We start from the raw sequence: 23,266 nt of genomic DNA, 5'->3' as shown, positions 1-23,266 counted from the left end.
CGCAGTGGCCCCACACATTGCCTCGGTTCGAGCGCCACCCACCAGCCAGTGTGACAATCGACGGCGGCGGCGAGATTTCAGAGGAGGCATGCAGCAACAACGACAGTGGGAGCTTGAGACATTTCTCAAGTGCATCGCATCGACGCGCAGCAGCACTCTTTAGTCTCATCCACTCTCTACCACTTGGTTAGCACACAACGAACCCGCCAGCCGGTGTAGCAGGCGATACGGGTGCTGCCCAAAAGACATTCATAGTCACCTCAGCCCCCACGGCCTCTGCCCCCGCCCCATGGCCCTCTTCATCGCTCGCGCAATAAAGGCCGGGGTGCACGCGCACCGGGACGCGTCCAACCCCGATGGCCCCCCGAGCGAGGTGACCCGGGCCATGCGCAGGCCCAAGGCGTCGTTCATCTACGACCCGGTGTACGACCTGGTCATGAGCATCGAGCGCAAGGCACGGGGCGATAAGAAGGTGACACCTTTTGAGAGCCGAGAGAGGGTGGGTGCGAGCTGGAGACTGGGAGCAGAACATAGCTAACACCCGCCCCAGCCACTGCCCCACCTCCCACCACCCCCACTCCCGGATCACATGGTCGCGTCGTCGTCGTCTGCGCCGCCGACGCCGACAGGCTTGAGCTCGTCACGACCGTTCTCGCACTCGCCGTACCCCGGGGCGCGCAGCACGCCGGGGTCGCGGACAAACTTGATCCTTGACCGCGAGGTTCTGGACCGCGATCTTCCGCCACTACCCCAGGCGGCGGAGGGCGAAATAGATGGTGGCGGTGTCAGCTCGCCCGTTACCCTGGACCAGACCATGTCGAGCGCGCCGAGCACGCCAGTGCCGCCACTCCCCCCACGCCGGCTAACCCGCGCGGCCAGTCGTGACACTCTTGATGAGGTGGGTAACCCAGGCTCTCGCAACCCATTAACAACCCAGCCCCCGCCGCCATACCCCGGGCACGAGGTCGAGGAGTTCGAGCCAGAGCCATTGAGCCGGCGGTCAGAGCGCGAGCCCCGGCGAGGGCCGATGACAGTGGCCAATCCGGATGAATAGACCAGAGAGGCGGCCCGCCCTCGGCGCTGTTACGCCGCAATGGCTGTTCCTTGTAGACGCTCGACACTGGTCGCTTTTTGTATCTTTTAGCTGTTGTAGATCTTGTGTAACGTTGGGTTGGGTTCTATCAGTAGACCGAGATTGGCGCCGTGTAACCGAAGGACACTATCGGCTACAGCCGAAGGAGAGTGCGTTTACGATGACGCGGGTGTCGCAGTTGGCAGAGTCTCTCACGCCCACGGACGAGTGTATGCAGACTGCGGTGCTGTGCTGCTGGACGGGGCGTGGCTGAGCGTGCGTTTGTTACTCTACGAGGTTAGTGTACATGGCACGATGTGAACTGGGGGGCGATTGCAGGAACGACGACTTCCCTGCAGCAGCAGCCACAGGAATGTGAACCCTCAGTGTCATGATGCCAAGCGGGCAAGGTGGCCAGTTGCCGAAATGTTTTCCTGCGGGCTGTGCGGATATCGTCGTCAGCGTCTACTTGATCTCGACGTCGCAACACATCTCTGTCTCAGTCGTACACCCTCTCTTTAAACTTACATACACCAGGCCCGGACTCGAACGTCGTGATCACGCCGTTCAGAACCGATAGAACACTCGCTACATATCGGTCGCCGCCACTAAGGAAGCCAAACAACTCCACAACCTCGACTCCACCCACCCAAGCCATGGGCTCGAGCGCCTCGCGTCCGGCACCACCACCGGCGCCATCACCTCCAGCGAGCAATCCAGAGAGGGGGAAGAAGGGCAAGAGCAAGGCCAAGGCCAAGCAGAATGTGAGTGAGCGCTGCTGCTGGCAGTGCTGACGCCCAGGCCCCACCTACCTACAAGCAGGCCGTCAAGGGCGGCAGCAAGCAGTCGAAACAGCGGAATCCGGACCCCAGCTCGCCATCAACAGCCGCGAGCTCACCTTCACCGCAGACACCAGTCCTCTCTGCCGAGGAGGTACGTCTAGCCCCCCCGCACCACCCCTCACACCCAGGCAAAGAAGCAGCGCGAGCAAGCGCTCAAGGACAAGAAGAAGGCCGAGAAGAAGGCTCGCAGCGAGCTGAAGAAGGCGACAGCGGCTCAGGCCAAGGCGGAGAAGATCGCACAGGAAGCCCCCCAGCGCATCGAGGACGCACGACTCAAGGCGGCCAAGAAGGCCGAGAAGCTGCAGGCCAAGGCGTCAAAGCGGGCGGAGAAGGCGACCGCGCGCGCGGCGGAGGCGACAGGCGTAGCAGCCAACTATGGGACAAGTCCAGTCAATCCCCCACCGGACTGGAAGCCGCCTGTGGCCATCAAGACGAGCACGTTTGTGACTATCGAGAACGACTTCATACGGCAGAAGAGCGCGCCGCCAGGCTGGGAGCCGCCGCGGCCAGTGTACAACCACAACAGCAGCAGCAGCCGCTCGGCACCAGTGAGCCCTGCCGAGCCGTCGTTCGCACAGCGCTCGCCGCCCAACCTCCCGCCGCGCCGCGCGGCAACGGCAAGCAAGGTCCCAATCCCAGGAGCGTACCCCCGCGTCCCGCCCCGATCACGCCTGCCAGACTATGCGACGGGCACCGAGACGGACACGCTCGAGTACCATGCCAACCACCGCAAGCTGGCCTTGGAGCGCGAGTATGCTGAGATTGAGGACCGCCGCGGGTCGCGGTAGGCGGGTGCGCGTGGCGGGTGGGAAGCGATATGGCCGCGCTTTGCTGCGCACCAACGTGAGCTCGCTCGAGGAGAGGCAGATGATTTGGGGTCCATCGCAGACGTAGATTGTTTGTAATACTATGTATTCCGTGATATGGGAGGGGTCCATGGCCAGCTGGGCATGCATGCTGCCAGCGCAGCTGCCGTTCGTGCACTATGTATGCATGCGCAACAGGCTTGAGACTGGAACACAGCGCACGCAGCAAGCGCCAAGAGCCACCACCGACGACCACGAAATTGGTCCCGTCGACCACTGTCAGACATCCACCACCAACGAACTCGACGTTCAAAGTCGACAACAAGCCGCTTCACCAACACCACAACAAACACAATGGACGCCCTGATCCCCTTCACGACCTCGGGCTCGCTAGTCGACCTCGTGGACAGTGCGTTAGGTGTCTCGGTCGCGCTAACGCCGCAGAAAAGGTCCTCGTCGTGCTGCGCGATGGAAAGAAGCTCATCGGCGTGCTGCGTAGCTATGACCAGTTTGGTGGGTCGCGGCGGCGGGCGCGGAGCGAGAGCTGTAGCTGACGCGTGTGATCGCCTTTCTTCTCGCCCCGTATTGCTCGCTGTCATGCCCACTATTGCTGTCCGCCTGGCCTCGCTGCGACGCCGCATCTGCTGCTCGCCTCACCTCCTTCTCCTCGTCGCCGCTGCTGGCGCACCTCGCCCCCTCCCCCTCACGCCTACACCTCCACTGCGCGCCTCACATACTTCATTCCCATCGCTGTTGATCGGCCCACGCTCCCCTCGTCCCCCTCCCCCCCGCAGCCAACTTCCTCCTCGAGGACGCCGTCGAGAGGCTACACTTCAAGTTCGAGTACTCTGACGTCGACATTGGTGAGGGCTGCTCTCGTGATGCGACTGACCGCAGGCGTCTTGTTGATCCGTGGAGAGAACGTTGTCGCGCTGGGCGAGGTGGTGAGTCAGCGCTGGGGGGCACCGTGGAGCTGCTGGGCTCGGCGTGCTTCGAGCTGCAGCTGCCGAAGAAAACCTAACACCTCCCAGGACCTCATCGCCGAGGACAACATCCCGCTGCGCCCCATCCCCGCCGACGAGATCCGCGCCAAGATCGCCGACGCCGAGGTGCGTGGGCTCTGAAGGCGCTGCTAACCACGCCCGCAGAAGAGGAGAGAACGGGATAACATCGTCAAGGACAAGGTCATGGCATCACTGGGCTTCGTGTCGGACCGGCACGAGGGCGACGCGTACTAGGCGGGCAGTGAGAGGCGACACAGAGAGGCAGTAGAGAGATGCATGGGGTGGGGGGAGCAGCGGCGACCAGACGGCAACGGCAGCGGCAACAGTGCAGGGGCGGCATGGCAGGTCGACATTGACATGATCGCCCGCGCACGGACCGCTTAATTTGGTGGCGACCTGCTCCTGGCACTTGGCGACTGTCTTCCTCGTCTTCCCTCGCGAAATCAACCTGACATTCGCCCATTCTCTCTCACTCTCACTCACTCATCTCATCACGTACACCCCAATCAGGCATCACTCGCACCACTCGCAATGGACGACTACGGCAGCAGCAGCAGGCACCCACTCCCGCGCCACCGCGACCCCCACCCGCACCCGCACCCGCACCCGCAGCCCAACAGCTTCACGCAGCACCCGTCCGCCCAGCCGCCGACGGTTGACGGTGGTGCGGTGCAACGTCAGCCCGACGACCCCATGGCCTTCCTCGAGTTCTTGTCGTGCTCGCTATGGTTAGTCGCATCGGGGCTGGCCTCTGACCACACTCTCACCCCTCTCATCTCACCCCTCACCCTTGTCCACACGTCGACACCCGTCGTGTTTCCTCACCCTCTGACCCCGGTCTAACCACCTCACTCGAGTCGCCTTCCTCGGCGTCGCTGGACGTCCACGCCGAGCACTGGGGTCACCATTCCCTGTCGCGTAGGTGCTACCACCTGACCCTTCCTCGACGACACTCCTGTTCGCTGCCCGGCCTCTTCCCCTCCCCTCGGTTGACTCACCTCCCCACCCCCACCAGGCCTCATGCTGACCACATAGCTCGTACCCTTACGACGCACCAGACGGCGAGAGGCGCGCCTTCTGGGCGACCTCGTGCGGCCACATCCTGTGCAGCGACTCCAACCATCGCCGTTTGTCCCCCATCTCTACCACTCGCTGACCCCCAGACCAGAACGGCACTTGCACCTACTGCAACAGGCAAGGAGTGGTCATCCACCCCATCGACGAGCATATGCCCGCCAAGCTCCAGAAGTGGTTCCAGCCCAGGTCTCAGATCATTGCCGGGATCGGCGACTCGCTCGGCCTGATCAAGGTACGCAAGCACCGGCAGCCAAAGTGCTCACACATCCAGTTCCAGTTCGCCGAGCTCGAGCGGCTGACACGATCGCAAGCTGGGACGGTTCGGCAGCTCGAGGCCACTATCGACGAGTGCCATGTGTCCTTGAGGGCCCAGAAGACAGAGAAGGAGGAGCAGGCCAAGTGCGTCGCCCGTGTTAGCCGCTCGAGCTGACACCCAAAGGCAAATCGAGCAACTCAACCGCCAGATCACGGACATGAAGAGGCAGCTGAGTGAGGCGAATGCCCAAAACCGTGCGCTGCAGGACCAGGCTGCGGCTTTTGAGCAGAGCAACCTGCTACACCAGCAGCAGCAGAGTCTGTACCAGCAGCAGCAGAACGAACGGCTGCACCAGCACCAGAGCCACCATCACCAGAGCCACCTGCACCAGAGCCACCAGCACCAGGGCCACCAGCACCAGAGCCACCATCACCAGGGCCACCAGCACCAGGGCCACCAAAACCAGGGCCAGCAGCAGCTCGCTGGACCGTCGCAAGGACTCATGTTCGAGCGGGGACCACCTCAGTCCACTGCTAGGCCCCAAGACTACGAGGCCCCAGATTTCGAGCCCATGGGGCCACCTCCCTCCAAACGTCCTCGGCCTCAGGATCCGTCACAAGGGTAGGCTCCCCCAAGCCAGCTCGCACAACGTCGCTGACTGACTTCCCAGCCTCTCATTCGCACCTCGTCAAACCAACCCAGAGTTCCCCCCGCGTCCCAGTACTGTTGTCCCCCCTCGTCTGGCCAGGCAACTGGACTCTAGTTTCAATCGTCCGGCCAGTGCAGCGAACTTTGCGCCAGCTCCTGGGGGCGTCCGAAACAACCTCGAGTATGTGACACGAGAATGACGACGCTGACGACGACTCCAGGCAATATCTCCACCGGGCCGAGCAGCTCGCGCCGTCCACAGTGCCGATACCGCAGCAGCACTTGCGCCCGTCATTTACCTTAGCCCGGACGTCTCACACCCAGCAGTGGAGGGCGGCGCCGAGGCCTGGAGCCGTTAACACCGACGATCTGGGGGCGTGAAACAGTGGGCGCGTCTGCCCACTGTGGAGCCGGCGGCGGTCTCACAACTGGGGTATGGTACCCCACAGTGTCTGAGTGTACTAGTAGATTGATGCTGCCACTGGTTGTAGTGTCGTAACCGTGGTCGATGCCAGCAGGTTGCTATCAGTGGAGCGGTGGTCGTGCGACCTCTGCGATAGTACCTCTGTTGCATTGGAGGTGCCCAAGTGGAGCGAGCGACACCGCGCAGCACGGCCATGTCGTCACTGGCGGACCTTGCACAATGCTGTGTCGGACTCTTCTAGCAAGAATTTGATTCCGTGTGTGTGTGTGTGTGTGTGTGTGTTGGCTTGGCGTTTGGCTAGACTGCCTGGATTAGAACCGATTTAGGGGCCAAGCGAGTGTTTTCCCTGCCCATCCTCTGTTCCGGTGCCCAAGTGGGCACTCCTCCCAGGCTCTCCCTCTCTCTGCCCCTCCCTCTCTGATATAAGCTGCCAACAGCAACCCCTCGCCTCCCGTTCACTCTCTCACAAACATCAACTCTTTCCTCGGCGACTGCCAGGTTTCCTTCCCTCTCCTCCACAGACAAGCCCCAGCACCACTCATCGAATGGCCTACGCCGACGAAGGATCCGATCCCACTCCGCCCGATATACGACCGTTTGGCCGTACTCTACAAGCAAATGATCACCCCGTGAGCGACGCGCCGCCGTCGCTCCCCACGCACGTGTCTGTAAACTACCAAGTAACGCAACACGCTATCCAACAACGCGTCGGTCACAAGAGCACCACAACTGTTGCTCGTACGACCACCGCGGCGACTCTCAAGGTCATCCACGCTGCCTTGCTCGTTGCCCTGCTCTGCCTACTCCCAGTCGCCACCGCACGCAATGTCGCCCCCAACCCCCTTAGCGCCACCTGGAACCTCCAGCAGCGCGCTGCCAGCCCCAAGCCCTCGTCAACCACCACCACCACCAAGACGAACCACACGCCCATCCTCTCTTTCCTGAGCTGGAGCGCAACGTGGATACTCAAGACTGCATCCAATGCCTTTGGCTTTGAGCTCGTGCCCGTGGCGACTCGCCACTGGGCCAAGCGCGAGCATGTCGAGATGAACACGACCCACATTGTCGAAGCCGTCATGATCCCCGTGCTCGTCGTCTTGTCTGGTACCTTTGCGGGTTTGACCCTCGGGTGAGTCACTAGGCGTCACTTGTCGTAGCTTCCCTCTAACCTTGCCCCAGTTATTTCTCGGTCGACCCCACCCAGCTCCAGGTCCTGTCCATCTCGGGCACTCCCATCCAGCAGCAGTATGCGCGCAAGATCATGCCTGTTCGGTGAGTACAATGACACCGCATTGCGCACAGACCGAGGTACTAACTCGATCTCAGCAAGGACTCGCACTTGCTCCTCACCACCCTTATCCTAGGCAACATGATTGTCAACGAAGCCCTCCCTGTTATCATGGACGGCGTCCTTGGCGGTGGTATTTACGCCGTTATCATCTCTACGGCCTTGGTTGTCATCTTTGCCGAGATCATCCCCCAGTCGGTATGCTCGCGCTACGGTCTCGCGATCGGCGCCACAATGGCACCCGTCGTTCGTGTCCTCACGTGGATCTTCTTCCCTCTTGCATGGCCCATTGCCAAGCTTCTCGAGTGGATCCTCGGAGCCCATCACGGTATCATTTACAGGCGCCAAGAGCTCCGCGAGCTGATCAAGATGCACGCGGCGACCGGGGCTGGCGGTGGCGACCTAGACCTCGACACGGTTACCATTGCCCAGGGTGCCCTCGACCTGTCGCAGAAGACGGTCAAGGACGCAATGACGTCTATCGACGATGTATTCGTGAGTCAGCTATTGCGACCACGGACTCGCACTCCAGCTAACTCTACAGATGCTGCCCATTGAAGCAAAGCTCGACTACGAGACCCTCGGCCTTGTCGTCCGTTCGGGCCACTCGCGTATCCCCGTCTACCAGATGGTCAGCGTCCCCGACATCTCCCTCACTGCCCCAAATGTCGGCCCTCCCAAGACCAAGATGGTCAAGAAGGTTATCGGCAGTCTTCTCGTCAAGAGCTGTGTTCTTCTCGACCCCGAGGACGCCACACCTCTCGCCAGCATTCCCATCAACTCGATCCCTTCGGTGCCCTGGGACGAGCCGCTCACCAACATGCTCAACGCATTCCAGGAGGGCCGTTCGCACATGGCCATCGTCTCGCGTCGTGGCAGAGTCATTGATGACGCCGACGTCGAGTCGGTCATGACCCACAGTGCCAACACCCTCAAGCAGAGGTTCATGCGCAAGGTTGCCGAGATCTCGCACGGTGGCAAGTCGTCTGGCAGCAGTGGCAGTGAGACGGACACGGATGACGACGACACCAAGACGGACGTCGAGTCGGCCAAGAAGTCCAAGAAGCGCACCCGCCGCAAGTCGGTGAGCACCACCAAGTCGTCCCAGCAGTCTTCGCCTATCGAGCCCACCGAGGCGGAGAAGATCAAGACCAAGGCCGAGGCAAAGAAGAGAATTGACTCCGACTTGAAGACCACCTCTCTGGCCCTGTCAACCCTTGAGCAGGCCGTCCCTGCCGACGCCGAGCTCCCCAGCAAGAACCTCAATCAGTTCTTTGACGGCCTTGAGGGCGCTCCTCTTGGTATCATCACCCTCGAGGACGTGCTCGAGGAGCTGATCGGCGAGGAAATCTACGACGAGTACGACCAGCACGGTGGTACTCGCAACCCCGCGTCCTCGTATGTCCCTCGTGAGGCTGCCCTTGCCGCCAGGCAGGCTGCCCTCGACCGCGCCAAGGCTGTCACGGCTGCTGCTGCCGCTACTCCTCTCCCGAACACCAACGACGCGGATCTCGAGCCGCCTGTCACTACACCTGCGGCTCCTCCCAAGAGGACCGTCATGCCCAAGCTCCCCATCAAGTTCAACATTGGCAGACGCACCGGCTCGCAGCCGGGCCACAGCAGGGAGAACTCTGGGTTAACCCCGGCGGCCACTGCCGCGGCGACGTCGACGTCGACGGAAGAGAAGGACTATGTCGCTGCCGGCGATGCTGCCGCTCTAGCCAGAGTGCCAGTGGTTACCTTTAGCAAGCCCGGCACTCCAGGTGCTGCGACTACCCCTGTTGGCACTCCGCCCGCGACTGGTGACGCCTCGAAGACTATTGCAGCTCGCCTCGCTGGAGTCCCGGTAGCACCCGCTCCAACTGGCACACTGTCGACTCCGGCCAGCTCGACCAACCTCTTAAACGAGGCGATTCTTATCGAGCGCGGCCGCCGCCGTGGACAGGCGACGCCTCTTCCCACGCTAAGCCGCCCCAGCAGCGGTCCGGGCGTTGCCCGATCCGCCTTGTCGTCGACGACGCCGGCGACCAATGCAGCAGTTGCTCAGGGTGATGCGGCGGCTGGCGCCGCTCGTCGCGCGCCCATGTTCAAGTCTGCGCCGCTTGCCGGTGCTGGTGCTCCTGCGCCAGCGGCTGCAGAGTCGGGTCCTTCGACTGTCACGAAGACTGGCCCGCCTGCGCCTGTGACTGAGCACTCTGAGCCCGACTCTGAGCAGCAGGCCAAGTGAGCGATGCTCCACCCTTTGCGACGGCCCAGGGCTAGTAGTCGCCCCCAGAAATGTTTAAACTAGTAGTTTCAAGTTTGTGAATGAATGTGTAAACCCTCGCTGTGCGGTGCTTGTGCCAAGAGCAGCGTCTCGTTTCGGCCACCTCCACTCGGGCCACTGCCGAAAAGTCACTGACTCCAGCCTCCACTTTTTGCAACCATCCCAACCATCCACCACCACAGCAGTAGCCATGCGCGCCGTCGTTCAACGCGTCCTCAACGCCAGTGTAACAGGTGCGCGAGGGCGTACGCAAGGGCACAGCTGACAGTAGTCGATGGCAAGGTCATCAGCGCGATCGACAAGGGCCTGATGGTGCTGGTCGGCGTCGAGCGGAGTGGGTCGTGCGGTGGTTCCGTTGCTGATATAAGACGACACACCAGCCGACGCGTCGTGGATCATCAAGAAGATCCTGGCCGCCAAGCTGTGGGACGATGCGACGACTGGCGCGTGGCGCAAGAACGTGGCGGATATCGAGGGCGAGGTGTTGTGTGGTGCGTCGGGTGTGGGCGAAGAGTCACCGAAGCCCGGCTTGACTGACACGCCCAGTGTCGCAGTTCACCCTGTTTGCAAATTTCAAGGGCGCGCGGCCAGACTTCCACGAGTCGATGGTGCGTACAGGCCTGGAGGTAGGGGGGGCAGCTGACCCCGCAGTCGACCATCCCAGGAAAGGCAGCGTACCACGCCTTCCTCGACGAGATCCGGCAGACGTACCGCGCAGACAGGATCAAGGACGGCGAGTTCGGCGCCATGATGCAGGTTGCGCTGGTCAACGACGTGAGTGCGGGCTGTGTGTGGCAAGGCTGACGCAAAAGGGCCCCGTGACCGTCATGTTCGACTCGCGCGACCGCGCCCCGAAGAGCAGGGGCACGTCGGGCGCCAGCACGCCCACCGCCAGCCCCGAGGAGCTCGCCAAGGCCAAGCTTGCTGCGCGGGCGGAGAAGAAGGCCGAGTGGGAGCGGCGGAAGGCGGCGGGCGATGTGCCGCCTGGGTTGAGGGGGAAGGGCGAGAGCGTGGGGGAGGGCAAGGCGGAATGAGGCGGCCGGAAGTTTTTGGGCGGTCTGCGCCGGGCGTGCATCATGAATCATGAATTGCATCGACGCCGTCGTCGCCATGGCGTGGGAATGAGCAAGCAGTGAAGGACAAACAGCGGGTATATCAAGCTCGATGTCGCCTGTGCCAACGTCGCCGCCCAACCACCACCACCACCACCACCACCACCACCACCACCACCACCACCACCACCACTCACCTCACCCCCAGCATGTTCCACGGCCGCCGACACTCAAACCACCTATCACCGAACGCAGGCTTCGCGAGCGCGCGCGGCCGCCGCCCGACACCAGCAGCGCACCCCATGCCCGCCATGTCGTCGTCGTCGCGCCGCCGCCGGCCGGTGGTTGTAGCCCCCGTGATCGTGGCCGCGCCAGTCCGGCCCGTTGTCGTCGCGCCGGTCCGTCCTGTGGTCGTGGCGCCAGTCCGACCCGTCGTCGTTGCGCCAGTCCGCCCAGCTGTCGTCGTTGCCCCCGTCCGTCCTGTCGTGACGCCGTTCCGTCCAGCGGTTGTCGTCGCGCCGGTCGCTGTTGCGCCTGTTGTCGTTCGCCGGCGCCGGTTCTGCGGGCTGTTCTAGGGAGCAGGGAACGTCACGCCGGACAGGAACTGATGCCCTCTCACTCGACCACGACGAGCACAACACCTCTACCTTCCTGCGTCGAGCCCCGTCCATGCACATGGGCGCTCGCCTGCATTCCGCACCGAGCACCGGAACAAACCGCCGCACATGTACATTCCCACCCATGCGCCTATGCATATCCCAGCCTGCGATCTCCAGCCGTGTGATCTCCGCCGCCGCGCCCCGCGTGACTGCACGGCCTGCCATCTCAGGACGCCACACAGCGCAGGGCGGCCACTGATGCGACGGTGTGGCTGCGTGACGCTGGCGGCTTGCGCTCGGAGCGTGTTGTTGTTGACCAGTCGGTGGGGGGTGGGGGGGAGTCGCAACCTACCCAGTCAGGTCTTTGTCTTGTTCTCGCACCTCGATGCATACGTCGAGACTGGCCAGTCGCCGTCTCGTCGCCAAGCATCCCCGCCCTGCCATTCCCCCTCCCCCCTCCAGGGCACACCCGCCACACGCCACCCGTCATTTACTTTTGCGGGACCAAATCCGCATAAACATTGCCTCGCTGCCCCCCGCGACTGCCTTTCTTTGTCGCACACAACACTGCCAACATCCTTTCCCACCCCTTTCTGTTGTGCATCACACCCACCCACCCCACCGCCAGCAGCCGCAATGAGCAGCTCCGAGACGCCTGCTCCACCCCGCGACAAGCCGCGCAGGCCCAGGCCGAGCGGGCACCGCAAGTCGCTCTCCACCTCCGCCTTAGCCGTCATGTCCGGCGCCCCACCGCTGACAGCGACCCCCGGCCGCGCGGGCACAGGCGCGGGAGGCAACCCCGTCCCCCCGCTACCGCCCATGTCGCGCGGCGCAAAGAAGTCGGCCTTGCCACCGCTCCCTCCGGTCCGGGAGAGCATGAGCTCGGTTGACATTGCCGGGCTCGCGCGCAGGCCCTCGTGGCAAGGCACCGACGGAGCACAACAACAACAGCACCAGGCCGAGGGTGACGGCGATGCGGTGTTTGCGCTCAACGAGGTGAGTGCGCCAGGCTGGAACAATGATGGGAGGGGTCGTTAGTGTTGCCACCGACGACACACTCCCCGTTGATGCATCCCGCCAAACACACTGGCGTTTCATCACTAACACACCACAGCTGCGCTCCCTCAGGAGCTCGGGTCGTCGCCGCCAGAAGGCCTTGGCGATCTTGAAGACGGTCCTTGTATCAGCCTGCGCAGGCAAGGACAACTCCACGGTGTCCCTTGTTGATCTCCTTGAACTCGAGCGTAGGTTCGGGACAGCAGGCTTCATCTAACCTACTCAGCCCACACTCCGCTCCTCGCGCTGCTCGGACGTCACACGGCCTCGCTCGCCAAGCGGGCCTCCGCCTCGTCTCTCCCTGTCGGCGACGACCTCGCTCGCCACCTATGCCCCGAGATCGACATTGCGCTGTCAGTTCTCCAGGGCCTCAGCTTGCTCGGATCGGCATGCAAGAAGGCTGTCGGCGAGCGCTGGGCTATGGAGGTATGTTTATTGTCCTGGTGCGCGCTCTGACCCACTAGATGTTCCTCGACTTGCTGCTTCTCCTCAGGGCCCAGCAACCCGCAGACGGCGAGCATCCAACTGTATATGTCCTACTCGACCTCTTGTTCTGTGTCCTCGTCGACTCGCCCGTGCACGCCCGAACGTTTGAGGAGCTCCAGGGCTTGGAGGCTGTCACCCGGGTCCTGCGCGGCACCGGTGTGGCCAAGGACGTGAGGTGAGTATGGCACCCAACCCTGTTGACAGTCATGCTAACCAGGCAGGATGAAATGCTGCGAGTTCCTCTACTTCTACCTCCTCCCAGAAGGTGCAACTGCCATGCCAGACCTCGCTGCCAAGGTCCCTCAAGGCGTGCTGGCTGCGCTCGCTCCAGGCGCGGGCTTGCCGCCGTCACTCGACTCGTCCACCAGCTCGGCAGCCACCGGCAACGCTCCGTCGCTCCCACCCTCTCCCAACCGCAGCCGCCTGACATCGGAAGCCCCTCGCCCTGCATCGCCGGAGCGCCGCTGGGCTGATCTTGACCTGCCCTTCGTCCCAGAGACTCCGCGCAAGCCGCCCCGCCCCAGTCTTGGATTCCAGACGCCAGCCACCAACCGGCGCGCGTCAAACTTGAACTCGAGTGCGAGCTCCAACGCCATGACCCCAGCTACCCCGGCGCTCAAGTCGGAGCGGCGCCGCTCGACAGCACCACGCAGCGACGACGAGGGCTCGCTGACCCGCAAGGACTCGGCGGCATGGGCTGCCGTATCCAAGACAGGTCTGGGAGGTGCCAACCTCCAGCGCCGCCGCAGCACCGCGAGCCAGGGTTACACCAGCGAAGGAGGATCGCGGACGAGCTCTGGCAGCGGCTCGCGGACCAGCTCGGGGTCGTCATCGTCGACTGTCACTGCGGTCCCGCGCAGACTTGCCAGCCAGGTGTCTCCGCAATCCCGAGAGTCATCCATGACGCCGTCGTCTGCTGCACCGTCGCCTCGCGTCCTCGCGCCATCCCCAGCCGGTGGTCCGTCGCCCGGCATGCCGCGCCTTCCGCGCTCCTCGACCCAGCCGACCTTAGCGTCCGCCGACACCGGCTCCATCATGAGACGGCCGAGCAAGCTCTCCAAGTCGTCGTTGGCGGAGCCTGTGCTCGAGACGTCGCAGGCGGCGCAGATGCCAAGAGTCCCGTCGCAGGTCATGTCGCAGCCGCCGGTCGCGTCGTCTGCGACTCCCTCCACCCCTGCCGCTGGTCGCCCACCTCGGATGCGCCACTCGAGAACGCAGTCTGCACTCGCAGACTTAGGTGGGACCCCGGTGCAGCGTTCGCGCGGGTTCCCGTCTGACCTGACGCGGGGCATGCTTCCAGGAGCGCCAACCAACTCGCCAGCGCCGTTAAGCCCGGCTCGTCGGGTCTCTTCGGGTGCAAGGCCCAAAGCCGCGCCAGCCAAGGGCGACATGCGGTCTGTGGAGCAGAAGAAGAACATGGTGAGTGGATTGTTTTGGGCGATTGCTGACATGCAGCTCGGGCAGTGGCTTGGAAATGTCGACCAGTTGGTGCAAGGTGTTGAGAAGGTTGGCTTCTGGGGCTCGAAGCATGTGTAGCGGGTGTAAGCCCGACGGCTTGATTATCCTGTGTGTCGGCAGGGTCGGCTATGAATAGGTGTGCATTATGAATCGCCATGTGAACTTGTACAAACCAGTCATGACGACCTTGGGTCTCACTTATATGACGTAGGCGTCGGCGGAGATCTGACCGCCATCGCTTGTTGCATCCTCCGACTTGTTAGCGAGTGGCAGTCGAGTAAGCCCCGCGGCCAACGACGATTGGTCGCGTCGAACGGAGTACACTTCGGCAACTACCTGCACTTCGGCGACGACTTGCACTTCGGCGACGACTTGGCGTCGTTGCGGCATCTGTAGCGTAGCGAGCAGCTGTCATGAGAGAGAGAGAGCGGCCAAGTCGAGCGGGCACGATGCGCAGTACATAAGATGGCGACGGGGACGACGATGGCAACTCACCAGCTCACTCCAGCTTCACCTCCAGCCTGCACAACCACCAACCCAACAGCAACAACAATGGCATCCCGCAAGATTGTAGTCTTCGGCGTCACGGGCATCCAAGGCGCGTCGGTCGCCAAAGCGCTCCTCGCGGACACCGAGAACAAGTGGGACGTGGTCGGGATCACGCGCGACCCGGCGAGCAAGGGGTCTAAGGGTGGGCCGGGCTGTCTTCTTTCGCCATAACGTCGCGCTGACCTCGCAGCCGTAGCCGACCTCGGCGTGACACTCGCCCAGGGCGACCTCGACGACCCGGCGAGCTACGCGCCCGCGCTGGCCGGCGCGTACGGCGCGTTCATCAACGCGAACTGTGAGTGGGAGACACCGTGTTGGGGGTGGCACTGACCCTCCCGCGCAGTCTGGGCGAACTACAAGGGCGACGCGGCGCCCGCCAAGGCGACCGAGATCCGCCAGTGCTCCGGCGCCGTCGACGCGGCGCTCGCGGCAGGCGTCAAGCACATCGTGTACTCTGCGCTCGAGAGCTTTGCGCCCGCGCAGGAGCTGCCGCATTTCGATTCCAAGGCCGAGGGTGAGTGCGCGGCGGGCGAGCGACGCGGAGCGGAGCGGCGCGAGCATAAGGGGAGCGGGCGAGGTAGACCTAGTCGCCACAGCTGCCCTGACCTCAACGCCCATGGGCTGGCTTCTGTGGCATGCCACTGACCCACCCCCCAGTCGTCGCATACCTCAAGAAGCTCAACGCGCCCGCCACGCCCCTCTACACGGCGTACTACTACTCGAACGTGTTCATGAGCGCCAAGGGCGCCGTGCTCGACCTCCCGATCCCCGAGGACGCGGTCATCCCTGCGTTTGACGCGGGCCAGATTGGGCTCTGGGCGCGCGCCGCGTTCCGCGACCCGGCCAAGTGGATTGGTGCGTGCCGCGCTGCTGCTGCTGCCGCATACCCTTCTGCTGACCCCTCCCCCAGGCAAGGACATGTATGCCGCCGGCGAAAACATCACGGCCAAGCAGATTGCCGCGGTGCTCTCCCAGGTCGCGGGGCACGAGGTCCGCCCGCTCAACTACACGCGCGAGCAGTTCCTCGAGCTGGACAAGAACGGCGCGCTGGACCACGAGATCTGGCTTAACTACCTCGCGATTGTGGAGGAGTGAGTCGTGGTGGTGTGGGCGGCGGGGAGCATTGCTGACACCTCGTAGCCGCTGGCACCGCGACGTCAAGGCTAGCCGCGAGATCGCGCCCGACGCTTGGGACTTCAAGACCTGGGCTGAGAACAACGCGGCCGCCATCAAGGAGCACTTTGTCGCGGCATAGGCGGTGGTGTTGGTCAAAGTTGTGGTTTTGCCACTTGTGCACAGGCACTCGCGTAGGACACAGCCCAAGACACTCGGTCCGTTCAGTACCCAGCCCTTATCGTATGCAGTTAAGAATGTCGATGATTAGCCTGGTTAGTCGCAGTCAACACTTATGTGAGGAGTCATTAGAGGAGTAGAGAGCAGTGGCATCATCCAACTTGCCTGCACCTTTAAGCCCCGGGCGCTGCGCATCATCCGGTGATACACGGAATTCCCGCGTCCATGGAGCAGAAGAAGATGGTAACTGGCGAGCGTTGTGGGAGTGCTGACGTGCAGGTTGGTCAGTGGACGTGGGTATCGTTGATCAGCTGGTGCATGTGGCGTGGCGTCAGAGACAGCCGGTGTACTGTGTGTACTGTAGGCTGGCGGATCTGGTCCGACACGCCGGCATTATCGGCCACTACAGCATGGACCTATTTACATTCCTCGAGCTTCGTGGTGGCATTATGAATCAGTCGCATGATGGCGCGCCTGCCTTGTCGTCATGACGTACATGGCAATCAATTCGGGCAGTGGGCTGGCTCGTGTCGGCGGCGGCGATACCCGCGTCAACCAAGTGCACCATACTCGTCGCGTTCAACATTCCTCACCACGGGCTGTTGTCTGTCATGTGAGGAGGAGGACGATGGAGGTGGGCAGGGCGTCGTCTAGACACAACGACGAGTATAAGAGGGGCGTTGGCAACGGCGAGCTAGCCTGCTACCCACCCACCTCACCACTCTCTACCCCTTGACCAACTTACTGACAGCTACCCAACTCACCCCACTCCACCATGGCATCCCGCAAAATCGTAGTGTTCGGCGTCACGGGCGTGCAGGGCACGTCGGTCGCCAAGGCGCTCCTCGCCGACACGCAGCACAAGTGGCACGTTGTCGGCATCACGCGCAACCCAGCGAGCAGGAGCAGCAAGGGTGCGTCGGGCGGGGCCTCTACGCCGCCTTGCCAGCCTGGCCACACACACCGCTCACACCACACCCAGCCGTCGCGGCCCTCGGCGTAACCCTCGCCCAGGGCGACCTCGACGACCCGGCCTCGTACGCGCCAGCCATGTCCGGCGCGTACGGCACCTTCATCAACGCAAACTGTGAGTGGCGTGGTTGGGGGTCGGTTGTGCTGGCGCTGACACGCTCGCACAGTCTGGGCGACGTACCGCGGCGACTCGGCCCCAGCGAAAGCCGCCGAGATCCGCCAGAGCTCCTCCGCCGTCGACGTCGCGCTCGCGGCTGGTGTGCAGCACATCGTCTACTCTGCCCTCGAGAGCTTTGCGCCCGCGCAGGAGCTGCCGCATTTCGACTCCAAGGCTGAGGGTGAGTCGGCGAGGGTGGGCGACGCGCAGTGTTGTCCCTCCGCGTTGTCCCCGAACGCGGGCGTAACTGCCATGGCCGCGACACCGCTGACACACCCCCAGTCGTGGCCTATCTCAAGGCCACCAAGGCCCCCGCCACTCCCCTCTACGCGTCCTACTACTACTCCAACATCCTCGGCGGTCCGCGCGGCCCAGTGCTCAACCTCCCCTTCCCCGAGACGGCCGTCATCCCCTCGTTTGACCCCGACCAGATTGGGCTGTGGGCGCGCGCCGCGTTCCGCGACCCGGCCAAGTGGATCGGTGCGTGCGGTGTCGGCTTCTCTCCTCTGTCGGGCTGACGCGGACCTACCCTAGGCAAGGACATGTACGCTGCCGGTGACAGCATCACGCCCAAGGAGATGGCGGCGGCGCTGTCCAGCGTCGTGGGCACCCCGGTGCGCGCGCTCAACCTCTCGCGCGAGGAATTCATGCAGCTCGACGGCGATATCGACCACGAGCTGTGGCTCAACTACCTCGCCATTGTGGAGGGGTGAGTGGGGGAGTGGGGCGGGCTGGGGCCCGCGCTGTGCGCTGTGCGCGTTCGCTCGCTGACCTGCCTACAGCCGCTGGCACCGCGACCCCAAGGCCAGTCGCGAGATTGTGCCCGAGGCTTGGGACTTTAAGACGTGGGCTGAGAACACGCCCGAGGTGAGGGAGCGCTTCGGTGTGTAGTGCTCGGGCAGTAGTGGCGGCCATAGGAGCGCTTGCTCGTCGAATGCCCCTCGTGCAGATGCCACTGTGCCTGCCTCGCTCGTGTCGACGACCATCAATCAGGCAGCATGACACAGAGTAGGAACTGGCAGTATTCAGGACCCAACCCTTATTGTTATGCAATCAAGAATGGCGATATTAGCCTGATTAGACGAGGTTAACCCTTATCAGAGTGGAGGAGGGAGGGCGAGGGCGAGCACGAGGCGTGCAAGGCCTGGGCTGAGGTAGCCGCCGAGGTCAGAGCGAGCGCCTGAGACGCCCCCTGTGCACGACCTCCCGCAGGCAGGCCACACTATGTTTTGAACAGAGTGCGAGCGGAGGAAGAGGAGGCAGCAGCGCGTCGCGTTTAGGGTATTTCCTATGCCCCGTCCTTTTTGACTGGGACGACGTATCCCGGTCAATCGGGCGTGGATGATGTCTCGCTTGGCTTTACAGTAGTAGGGGTCCCCGGGTGCAGATCGCGTCGGTCATTGTGCCGCCCCCCCTTGTTGCCCTTGTTGCCCCCTTGGGTGCTGCGGCGTTCCAACAGCCAGTGGGCCGTAGAAAGCGGGGTTCAACATTGTCATTGGCCCGTGACCAGTTTGCAGAGCACCGGGGAAGCACCAAATCCGTGGATCATGGATCGTGGTGGGCCTCTACGGCACGGCGAGCATTCACGGAGCACCACAACGGCACCACAGTGGGTGGGCATCCCCACGCCGCCGATGAGCGAGACACCACGAGCTTACACATCTGCACATCACTCAGTCACCACCACCGCTCCAACACAGACCAACAGTAACAGCCACGCCCACACCCACACTCACGCCCACCGACCGCAATGGACCTGCACGCCGCCTCGTTCATGGGCATGACGGTGCCCGACGACTTTGTCGTCAAGGCGGCCACGAAACCCGCGAGCCCGACAAGGAAGAGCAGCACGCCGCCGATCGCCATCCCCGTCCCAGGCAAGCCGCGCATGGTGCGCGCAACGAGCGCAGGCGGGGCACAGCGCTCCCCTTCCATGCTCGCCACATCAGTCGCGAGCAACACGAGCTCGGTATCGGCGTCAGCCTCGACAGCCAGCAGCAGCGGCGTCGGCGGCGGCGGCAGCGGCGGCGACTCGCCAATGCAGGCGCCGCGCCCCCTCCGCGCGCGGGGCAGCACGCTGAGCGGCGCGCCGCACCATGCGCCGCGGCCGCACATCTCCATCCTCAGCTCGTCGCCGACACGCACCCCGTTCGCAGTGGACGACAGCCTCGTCACGCCGCTATCGCTCACGGGCTCGTCGCCGCTCTCGGCCTTTGGTGTGTCCCCGGCCGGCCGCCCCGGGTTCGGGCGCAGCGAGTCCAACTCGATGCCCGTCACGCGTGTCGCCACGCCCTCGAGCCCGACCACGGGGGCGCGCACGTCGCCCAAGATGAACGGCAGCGTCGGGCTCGCGCGCGCGCCCAGCCCGCAGCAGCAGCAGAACGCGACGTCCCCGCCCAAATCGCCCAAGTCAAAGGGCATGTCCTTCCTCACGCACAAGATGGGCAAGCTGCTCGATTTCGACGGCATGCTCGGCCCCCTCGACCCCAACCGCGTCGCCAGCATGCTCACCCGCGACCCCACGCCGACGGTCGTGTTTGGCGCCGAGACGGAAGCCGGGTATGCGGTTGTCCGCGCGCTCCTCAACGCGCGGTCGTGGGCCGTCGTCGCGCTTGTCGTCGACGACACCAACGAAATGTGTGCACAGCTCCGCGACGACGGCGTGCCCGTTATCCAGGTCGATATGGACAACCCAGGCAGCTACGCAAAGCACCTCAAGGGTGCCAAGGCGGTCTATCTGTCTACCAATGGTGTGTAACTAGCATGTTGGCCGAGCTCACACCCGCAGTCATCGCGCTCCACGCCATCCTCGTTCACCAGCCCGAGCCCAAGCGAACAGAGTTTGCGCGCGCCGCAGACCTGTGCCAGCTCACCAAGGCCGTCCATGCCTGCGCGCGTGCAAAGGTCGGCCATGTCGTCTTCCGCACAAACTCGTGCGGCCACGAGGTCAGCCTCAACACCATGTCGACGTGTGGTGTCTTCCATGATGGTGGGTGAGAAGTGATCGACAAACTCTGACCCATGCAGCGCCTGAGGAGTTGCTCTCTGCTGGAGTGCCTACAACAACTCTCCACTCGTCGGTGCCCTACAACCGCGTCGTGACGTGGCTGCGCAACGGCCCAGACGGCTCGCTCGTGCTTGACATCCCCGTGCCCGACGACACCAAGATTCCCTTCTTTGCTATCGAGCAGACTGGCGAATACGTCCTCGCCGCCCTCAACAACCCCAAGCGCTGGGTCGGTGAGTAGTTGCCTCTCCGTACGCCGTATCTCCAACTGACACTCTGCTCCAGGCAAGGACATGTACTGCCAGTCCGAGCTATTCACGCCCACCGAGATTGCAGCCCTCCTGTCCAAGATGTCGGGCCGCAAGGTCGACACGGCACACGTCACGCGGGCCCAGTTCGACTCGCTCGAGTCGCACGAGCGTCTCACATGTCGCTGGGACGCATGGGCGCAGCTCGTTCGCGGAGAGTACCGCCCCGAGCCTTACATGTTCCCCACGGCCGCCGACGTGCCAAACCAGTGGAGCTGGCAGGAGTGGCAGGGCAGCAACCTCGAGCTGCACCAGGTCCTCCGGGGCGAAATCCCTGTCCCAAACAAGGACGACCCGGATCGGCACCTCAAGGAGACGGAGACTCTGGCCCAGCAGTCTTAGGAGGATATCATCGTTGGACATTTGGTGTTGTACGTTTGTTTGAGTGGTATTCCGGGTTTAGCAAGAGTTCCGGGTTTAGGCTGTTACTATCATGTATCGCGATTATTGTGCGCAGCGAGATTAGCCATGTTGTTGAGGGACGGAGCACCCCCACGCGACGACGCCTGCGTCAGCCTGGCCACACGACCTCGGCATGCCGTGACGACGCCTCGTCATCAACTCGTCATGCTCGTCATCAACACACACACTGGGGCGTTATAAGAAGTGCATACGAGTACAGTCCGGCGTCGCCGGATCAACGGTAATAAAAATCCTCTAGGTAATATGCGGCGTGATGGGGTATCAATCAGCCGGTGAACGGTGAACAAAATGCGAGTGGTAGCTAGCTAGCGAGGCAGCTGTAGGGGTCTAGGCTGGGGTATGGTTACGCAGCAACAGCGGGGGTGACCGGCGTCGGGGTCGTCTCCTCGCTCTCCTCGCCCGCCTTCTTCTCCGAGATGGTCGCCTTGGAGAGGTTCTCTGCGAGCCCCGTGGCGTCCTCGGCGGGCGTGGCGAGCTGGTCGACGCTGGGCGCGCTGGCGATCGTCGTGGCCGTAGGCGAGCGGGGCGCATCGGCCTCGGCCGCGGGCTTGAAGTTGTCAACGGCATACTTGATGCCGTTGCCCGAGGGAGGGTACCACTTGTTGCCGCCGTCGGGGTCGACACGGCCGCCCTCGGGCGTGATGCGGCAGAACTCGGTGATCGTCTTCCAGTACACGTCCTTGTTGAACTCGAGGTTGTACTCGCCGCCGTACTCGAGGTCGAGCTGCTGCGGGTCGATGAGCTCGGTAAGCGTCGGGTTGAAGCGGATCTTGTCGCGCGTGATCGGGTCCATGAAGGGCTGGATACCGCTGAAGAAGGCGTTGATCCACCACGGCATGTTGATGACGAGGCCGCGGCCCAGGCGCTCGACATAGTGGTGCTGCAGGATGTTGAGCACCTTGAGACCCGTGCTGATCGAGGGCGTCTTGGACGACGTGGCAGACTTGTAGTCGACCACAATGGCCACCTGCTCCTGGTTCTCGGGCATGATGTCGATCGCGCGCTCCAGTACGTAGATCAGGTGGCGGATCTGGCGAGGAGACGTGTCCGTGTTCTCGCGCGAAGGGCGCATGTAGATGATCGGGCGGGCGTCCTTGTCGAAGCCGGTGATGATGCTGTGTGTGTCAGCAGGCGGGTCTGTTACCCCGGACTGGGGTCGGCGGCTGGTAAGACATGGCCGAGGCGCGTCACCAACATGGCGCCGCCTCACGACCGTGCGTGGTGCACGCACGACCCCCCGCGCTCCCCCACTCACATCTTGCCAGTTTCAGCCTCAATGGCGACGTCTCCAGGTTCAATCGTCTCTGGGCGGAACTCGCGGCGCCACTCCATCGTCGCCTTGATGCGCTTCTTGGCATCATCGAGCTTCCACTTGGCGGCTCTCATGTAGCGCGCGTGCGTGCCAATGTCGGCAAGGAAGCGCTGCTCCCACGGGTAGTAGTCGTCACTTTCGGGCAGCGCAATCGTCGCAGTGTACTGTGAAAGTGGAGGTTAGCGGGGGTCTCGGACGCGTCGGGCGACGTGGTCGATGTGTGTTCGACCTGATCCCGGCTCGCTGGTACGAACCTCCTTGAGCTCCTCAATCTGCAGGGTGTCAGCGCGCCCGTGTCGCCACCAGCTCCAGCAGCCGCTACAGTCAACGCACCTGGGCAAGCTGCTCCTCGTTGTAGTCCCACTTCTTGACGGCCTTGACGCCCTCTGGTGGGACAGTGTAGATCTCGGTCGTGGACGCGGGTGTCTCCTTGGCGGGCGACGAAGCCGAAGCCGCCGGCGCGGCGCGACGGAAAAATGATGCCATGGTGGAGTTGGTGGCTGGGTGGTGATGAGATGCGCGGGCAACTGTGAAAGAGCTGCGGATTCTACGTGTCTAGCAGTCTATAGACGCGTGAACGTGAGATAAGGAGCAGTTATGAGAGTGTCGGAATGCACAAAGGCAGGTGTGATCGTTGGGGGGGCACGCAGTTGCTGCGAAAAGGCCAAGCCAAGGCAACAAGGCGGAAGTGGGCCGTACGATCAGTGGAGTTGGGTGGGTAGTCAGAGAGAGATGCCAGGTGAACCTTGGTCAAATTATGTTGGCTCCTAGCGAGCAGAGTACGGCAAGTTGCTGCGCTGTCCCTTGTCCCTGGGCGTGGTGGCTTTGTGAGCATGATGCAGCAGCAGCAGCAGGAGCAGGAGCTTTCTTGCCGAGGTGAGTCGCGGCTCCTCCGTCGGCAGCGACAGTGG

The 23,266-nt window shown here is 63.2% G+C and overlaps 11 protein-coding genes across 11 annotated transcripts; 10 read left to right on the top strand and 1 right to left on the bottom strand.

The window, feature by feature from the left end:
- Positions 1 to 124: 124 nt before the first annotated feature.
- LOC62_04G005643 (uncharacterized protein) lies at positions 125 to 1,368 on the top strand. Its single transcript, XM_062772189.1, has 2 exons — positions 125 to 499; positions 551 to 1,368. Exons 1-2 carry the CDS (start codon positions 290 to 292, stop codon positions 1,052 to 1,054), a joined length of 714 nt encoding a protein of 237 aa, XP_062628173.1. The 5' UTR covers positions 125 to 289; the 3' UTR covers positions 1,055 to 1,368.
- A 177-nt stretch (positions 1,369 to 1,545) lies between these two features.
- Positions 1,546 to 2,848, top strand: LOC62_04G005642 (uncharacterized protein). Its single transcript, XM_062772188.1, has 3 exons — positions 1,546 to 1,836; positions 1,874 to 2,005; positions 2,043 to 2,848. Exons 1-3 carry the CDS (start codon positions 1,729 to 1,731, stop codon positions 2,700 to 2,702), a joined length of 900 nt encoding a protein of 299 aa, XP_062628172.1. The 5' UTR covers positions 1,546 to 1,728; the 3' UTR covers positions 2,703 to 2,848.
- Positions 2,849 to 3,055: 207 nt separating this feature from the next.
- On the top strand, positions 3,056 to 4,248 carry lsm1 (U6 snRNA-associated Sm-like protein LSm1). Its single transcript, XM_062772187.1, has 6 exons — positions 3,056 to 3,129; positions 3,165 to 3,233; positions 3,515 to 3,583; positions 3,618 to 3,664; positions 3,752 to 3,829; positions 3,869 to 4,248. Exons 1-6 carry the CDS (start codon positions 3,075 to 3,077, stop codon positions 3,956 to 3,958), a joined length of 408 nt encoding a protein of 135 aa, XP_062628171.1. The 5' UTR covers positions 3,056 to 3,074; the 3' UTR covers positions 3,959 to 4,248.
- Positions 4,249 to 4,255: 7 nt separating this feature from the next.
- On the top strand, positions 4,256 to 4,567 carry LOC62_04G005640 (uncharacterized protein; the record flags this gene model as incomplete). The annotated part of the gene is made up of 1 exon (XM_062772186.1): positions 4,256 to 4,567. One exon carries the CDS (start codon positions 4,256 to 4,258, stop codon positions 4,565 to 4,567), a length of 312 nt encoding a protein of 103 aa, XP_062628170.1.
- Positions 4,568 to 4,952: 385 nt separating this feature from the next.
- On the top strand, positions 4,953 to 5,682 carry LOC62_04G005639 (uncharacterized protein; the record flags this gene model as incomplete). Its single annotated transcript, XM_062772185.1, has 2 exons — positions 4,953 to 5,200; positions 5,241 to 5,682. The coding sequence occupies 2 exons, from the start codon at positions 4,953 to 4,955 to the stop codon at positions 5,680 to 5,682; spliced, it is 690 nt and encodes a 229-aa protein (XP_062628169.1).
- A 4,169-nt stretch (positions 5,683 to 9,851) lies between these two features.
- DTD1 (D-aminoacyl-tRNA deacylase 1) lies at positions 9,852 to 10,717 on the top strand (the record flags this gene model as incomplete). Its single annotated transcript, XM_062772184.1, has 6 exons — positions 9,852 to 9,916; positions 9,955 to 10,017; positions 10,052 to 10,174; positions 10,230 to 10,291; positions 10,335 to 10,457; positions 10,496 to 10,717. Exons 1-6 carry the CDS (start codon positions 9,874 to 9,876, stop codon positions 10,715 to 10,717), a joined length of 636 nt encoding a protein of 211 aa, XP_062628168.1. The 5' UTR covers positions 9,852 to 9,873.
- A 187-nt stretch (positions 10,718 to 10,904) lies between these two features.
- On the top strand, positions 10,905 to 14,487 carry cdc14 (Cell division control protein 14). Its single transcript, XM_062772183.1, has 6 exons — positions 10,905 to 12,330; positions 12,449 to 12,578; positions 12,617 to 12,816; positions 12,855 to 13,051; positions 13,098 to 14,295; positions 14,332 to 14,487. Exons 1-6 carry the CDS (start codon positions 11,461 to 11,463, stop codon positions 14,410 to 14,412), a joined length of 2,676 nt encoding a protein of 891 aa, XP_062628167.1. The 5' UTR covers positions 10,905 to 11,460; the 3' UTR covers positions 14,413 to 14,487.
- A 399-nt stretch (positions 14,488 to 14,886) lies between these two features.
- On the top strand, positions 14,887 to 16,138 carry NMRAL1_2 (NmrA-like family domain-containing protein 1; the record flags this gene model as incomplete). The annotated part of the gene is made up of 6 exons (XM_062772182.1): positions 14,887 to 15,025; positions 15,074 to 15,178; positions 15,227 to 15,397; positions 15,541 to 15,738; positions 15,794 to 15,974; positions 16,024 to 16,138. 6 exons carry the CDS (start codon positions 14,887 to 14,889, stop codon positions 16,136 to 16,138), a joined length of 909 nt encoding a protein of 302 aa, XP_062628166.1.
- Positions 16,139 to 16,772: 634 nt separating this feature from the next.
- On the top strand, positions 16,773 to 18,370 carry NMRAL1_1 (NmrA-like family domain-containing protein 1). The gene is made up of 6 exons (XM_062772181.1): positions 16,773 to 17,090; positions 17,159 to 17,263; positions 17,316 to 17,486; positions 17,588 to 17,785; positions 17,840 to 18,014; positions 18,088 to 18,370. The coding sequence occupies exons 1-6, from the start codon at positions 16,952 to 16,954 to the stop codon at positions 18,194 to 18,196; spliced, it is 897 nt and encodes a 298-aa protein (XP_062628165.1). The 5' UTR covers positions 16,773 to 16,951; the 3' UTR covers positions 18,197 to 18,370.
- A 685-nt stretch (positions 18,371 to 19,055) lies between these two features.
- Positions 19,056 to 21,077, top strand: NMRAL1_0 (NmrA-like family domain-containing protein 1; the record flags this gene model as incomplete). Its single annotated transcript, XM_062772180.1, has 5 exons — positions 19,056 to 19,196; positions 19,227 to 20,055; positions 20,094 to 20,294; positions 20,333 to 20,545; positions 20,598 to 21,077. The coding sequence occupies 5 exons, from the start codon at positions 19,056 to 19,058 to the stop codon at positions 20,960 to 20,962; spliced, it is 1,749 nt and encodes a 582-aa protein (XP_062628164.1). The 3' UTR covers positions 20,963 to 21,077.
- A 137-nt stretch (positions 21,078 to 21,214) lies between these two features.
- SPCC23B6.04c_1 (CRAL-TRIO domain-containing protein) lies at positions 21,215 to 23,065 on the bottom strand. Its single transcript, XM_062772179.1, has 4 exons — positions 22,689 to 23,065; positions 22,610 to 22,627; positions 22,299 to 22,519; positions 21,215 to 22,158 (listed from the first exon to the last, which is right to left on the bottom strand). The coding sequence occupies exons 1-4, from the start codon at positions 22,839 to 22,841 to the stop codon at positions 21,387 to 21,389; spliced, it is 1,164 nt and encodes a 387-aa protein (XP_062628163.1). The 5' UTR covers positions 22,842 to 23,065; the 3' UTR covers positions 21,215 to 21,386.
- Positions 23,066 to 23,266: the final 201 nt, after the last annotated feature.

The sequence above is a fragment of the Vanrija pseudolonga genome, chromosome 4 (genome assembly GCF_020906515.1).
Source record: "Vanrija pseudolonga chromosome 4, complete sequence".
Taxonomy (NCBI): Eukaryota; Fungi; Basidiomycota; class Tremellomycetes; order Trichosporonales; family Trichosporonaceae; genus Vanrija; species Vanrija pseudolonga.
This window is presented reverse-complemented; position numbering and strand designations above follow the sequence as displayed.

Coding starts and splice junctions, on each gene's coding strand:
- lsm1 (XM_062772187.1), top strand. CDS start 3,075: ATGGACGCCCTGATCCCCTTCACGACCTCGGGCTCGCTAGTCGACCTC. Junction 3,584..3,617: donor GTACTCTGACGTCGACATTG/GTGAGGGCTGCT, acceptor GACTGACCGCAG/GCGTCTTGTTGATCCGTGGA. Junction 3,830..3,868: donor CCAAGATCGCCGACGCCGAG/GTGCGTGGGCTC, acceptor CCACGCCCGCAG/AAGAGGAGAGAACGGGATAA.
- cdc14 (XM_062772183.1), top strand. CDS start 11,461: ATGTACATTCCCACCCATGCGCCTATGCATATCCCAGCCTGCGATCTC. Junction 12,579..12,616: donor TGATCTCCTTGAACTCGAGC/GTAGGTTCGGGA, acceptor TAACCTACTCAG/CCCACACTCCGCTCCTCGCG. Junction 14,296..14,331: donor TGGAGCAGAAGAAGAACATG/GTGAGTGGATTG, acceptor GCTGACATGCAG/CTCGGGCAGTGGCTTGGAAA.
- SPCC23B6.04c_1 (XM_062772179.1), bottom strand. CDS start 22,841: ATGGCATCATTTTTCCGTCGCGCCGCGCCGGCGGCTTCGGCTTCGTCG. Junction 22,159..22,298: donor GAGGCTGAAACTGGCAAGAT/GTGAGTGGGGGA, acceptor TGACACACACAG/CATCATCACCGGCTTCGACA.
- LOC62_04G005642 (XM_062772188.1), top strand. CDS start 1,729: ATGGGCTCGAGCGCCTCGCGTCCGGCACCACCACCGGCGCCATCACCT. Junction 1,837..1,873: donor AGGCCAAGGCCAAGCAGAAT/GTGAGTGAGCGC, acceptor GCTGACGCCCAG/GCCCCACCTACCTACAAGCA. Junction 2,006..2,042: donor CAGTCCTCTCTGCCGAGGAG/GTACGTCTAGCC, acceptor CCTCACACCCAG/GCAAAGAAGCAGCGCGAGCA.
- NMRAL1_1 (XM_062772181.1), top strand. CDS start 16,952: ATGGCATCCCGCAAAATCGTAGTGTTCGGCGTCACGGGCGTGCAGGGC. Junction 17,091..17,158: donor AGCGAGCAGGAGCAGCAAGG/GTGCGTCGGGCG, acceptor CACCACACCCAG/CCGTCGCGGCCCTCGGCGTA. Junction 18,015..18,087: donor TACCTCGCCATTGTGGAGGG/GTGAGTGGGGGA, acceptor ACCTGCCTACAG/CCGCTGGCACCGCGACCCCA.
- LOC62_04G005643 (XM_062772189.1), top strand. CDS start 290: ATGGCCCTCTTCATCGCTCGCGCAATAAAGGCCGGGGTGCACGCGCAC. Junction 500..550: donor CTTTTGAGAGCCGAGAGAGG/GTGGGTGCGAGC, acceptor CACCCGCCCCAG/CCACTGCCCCACCTCCCACC.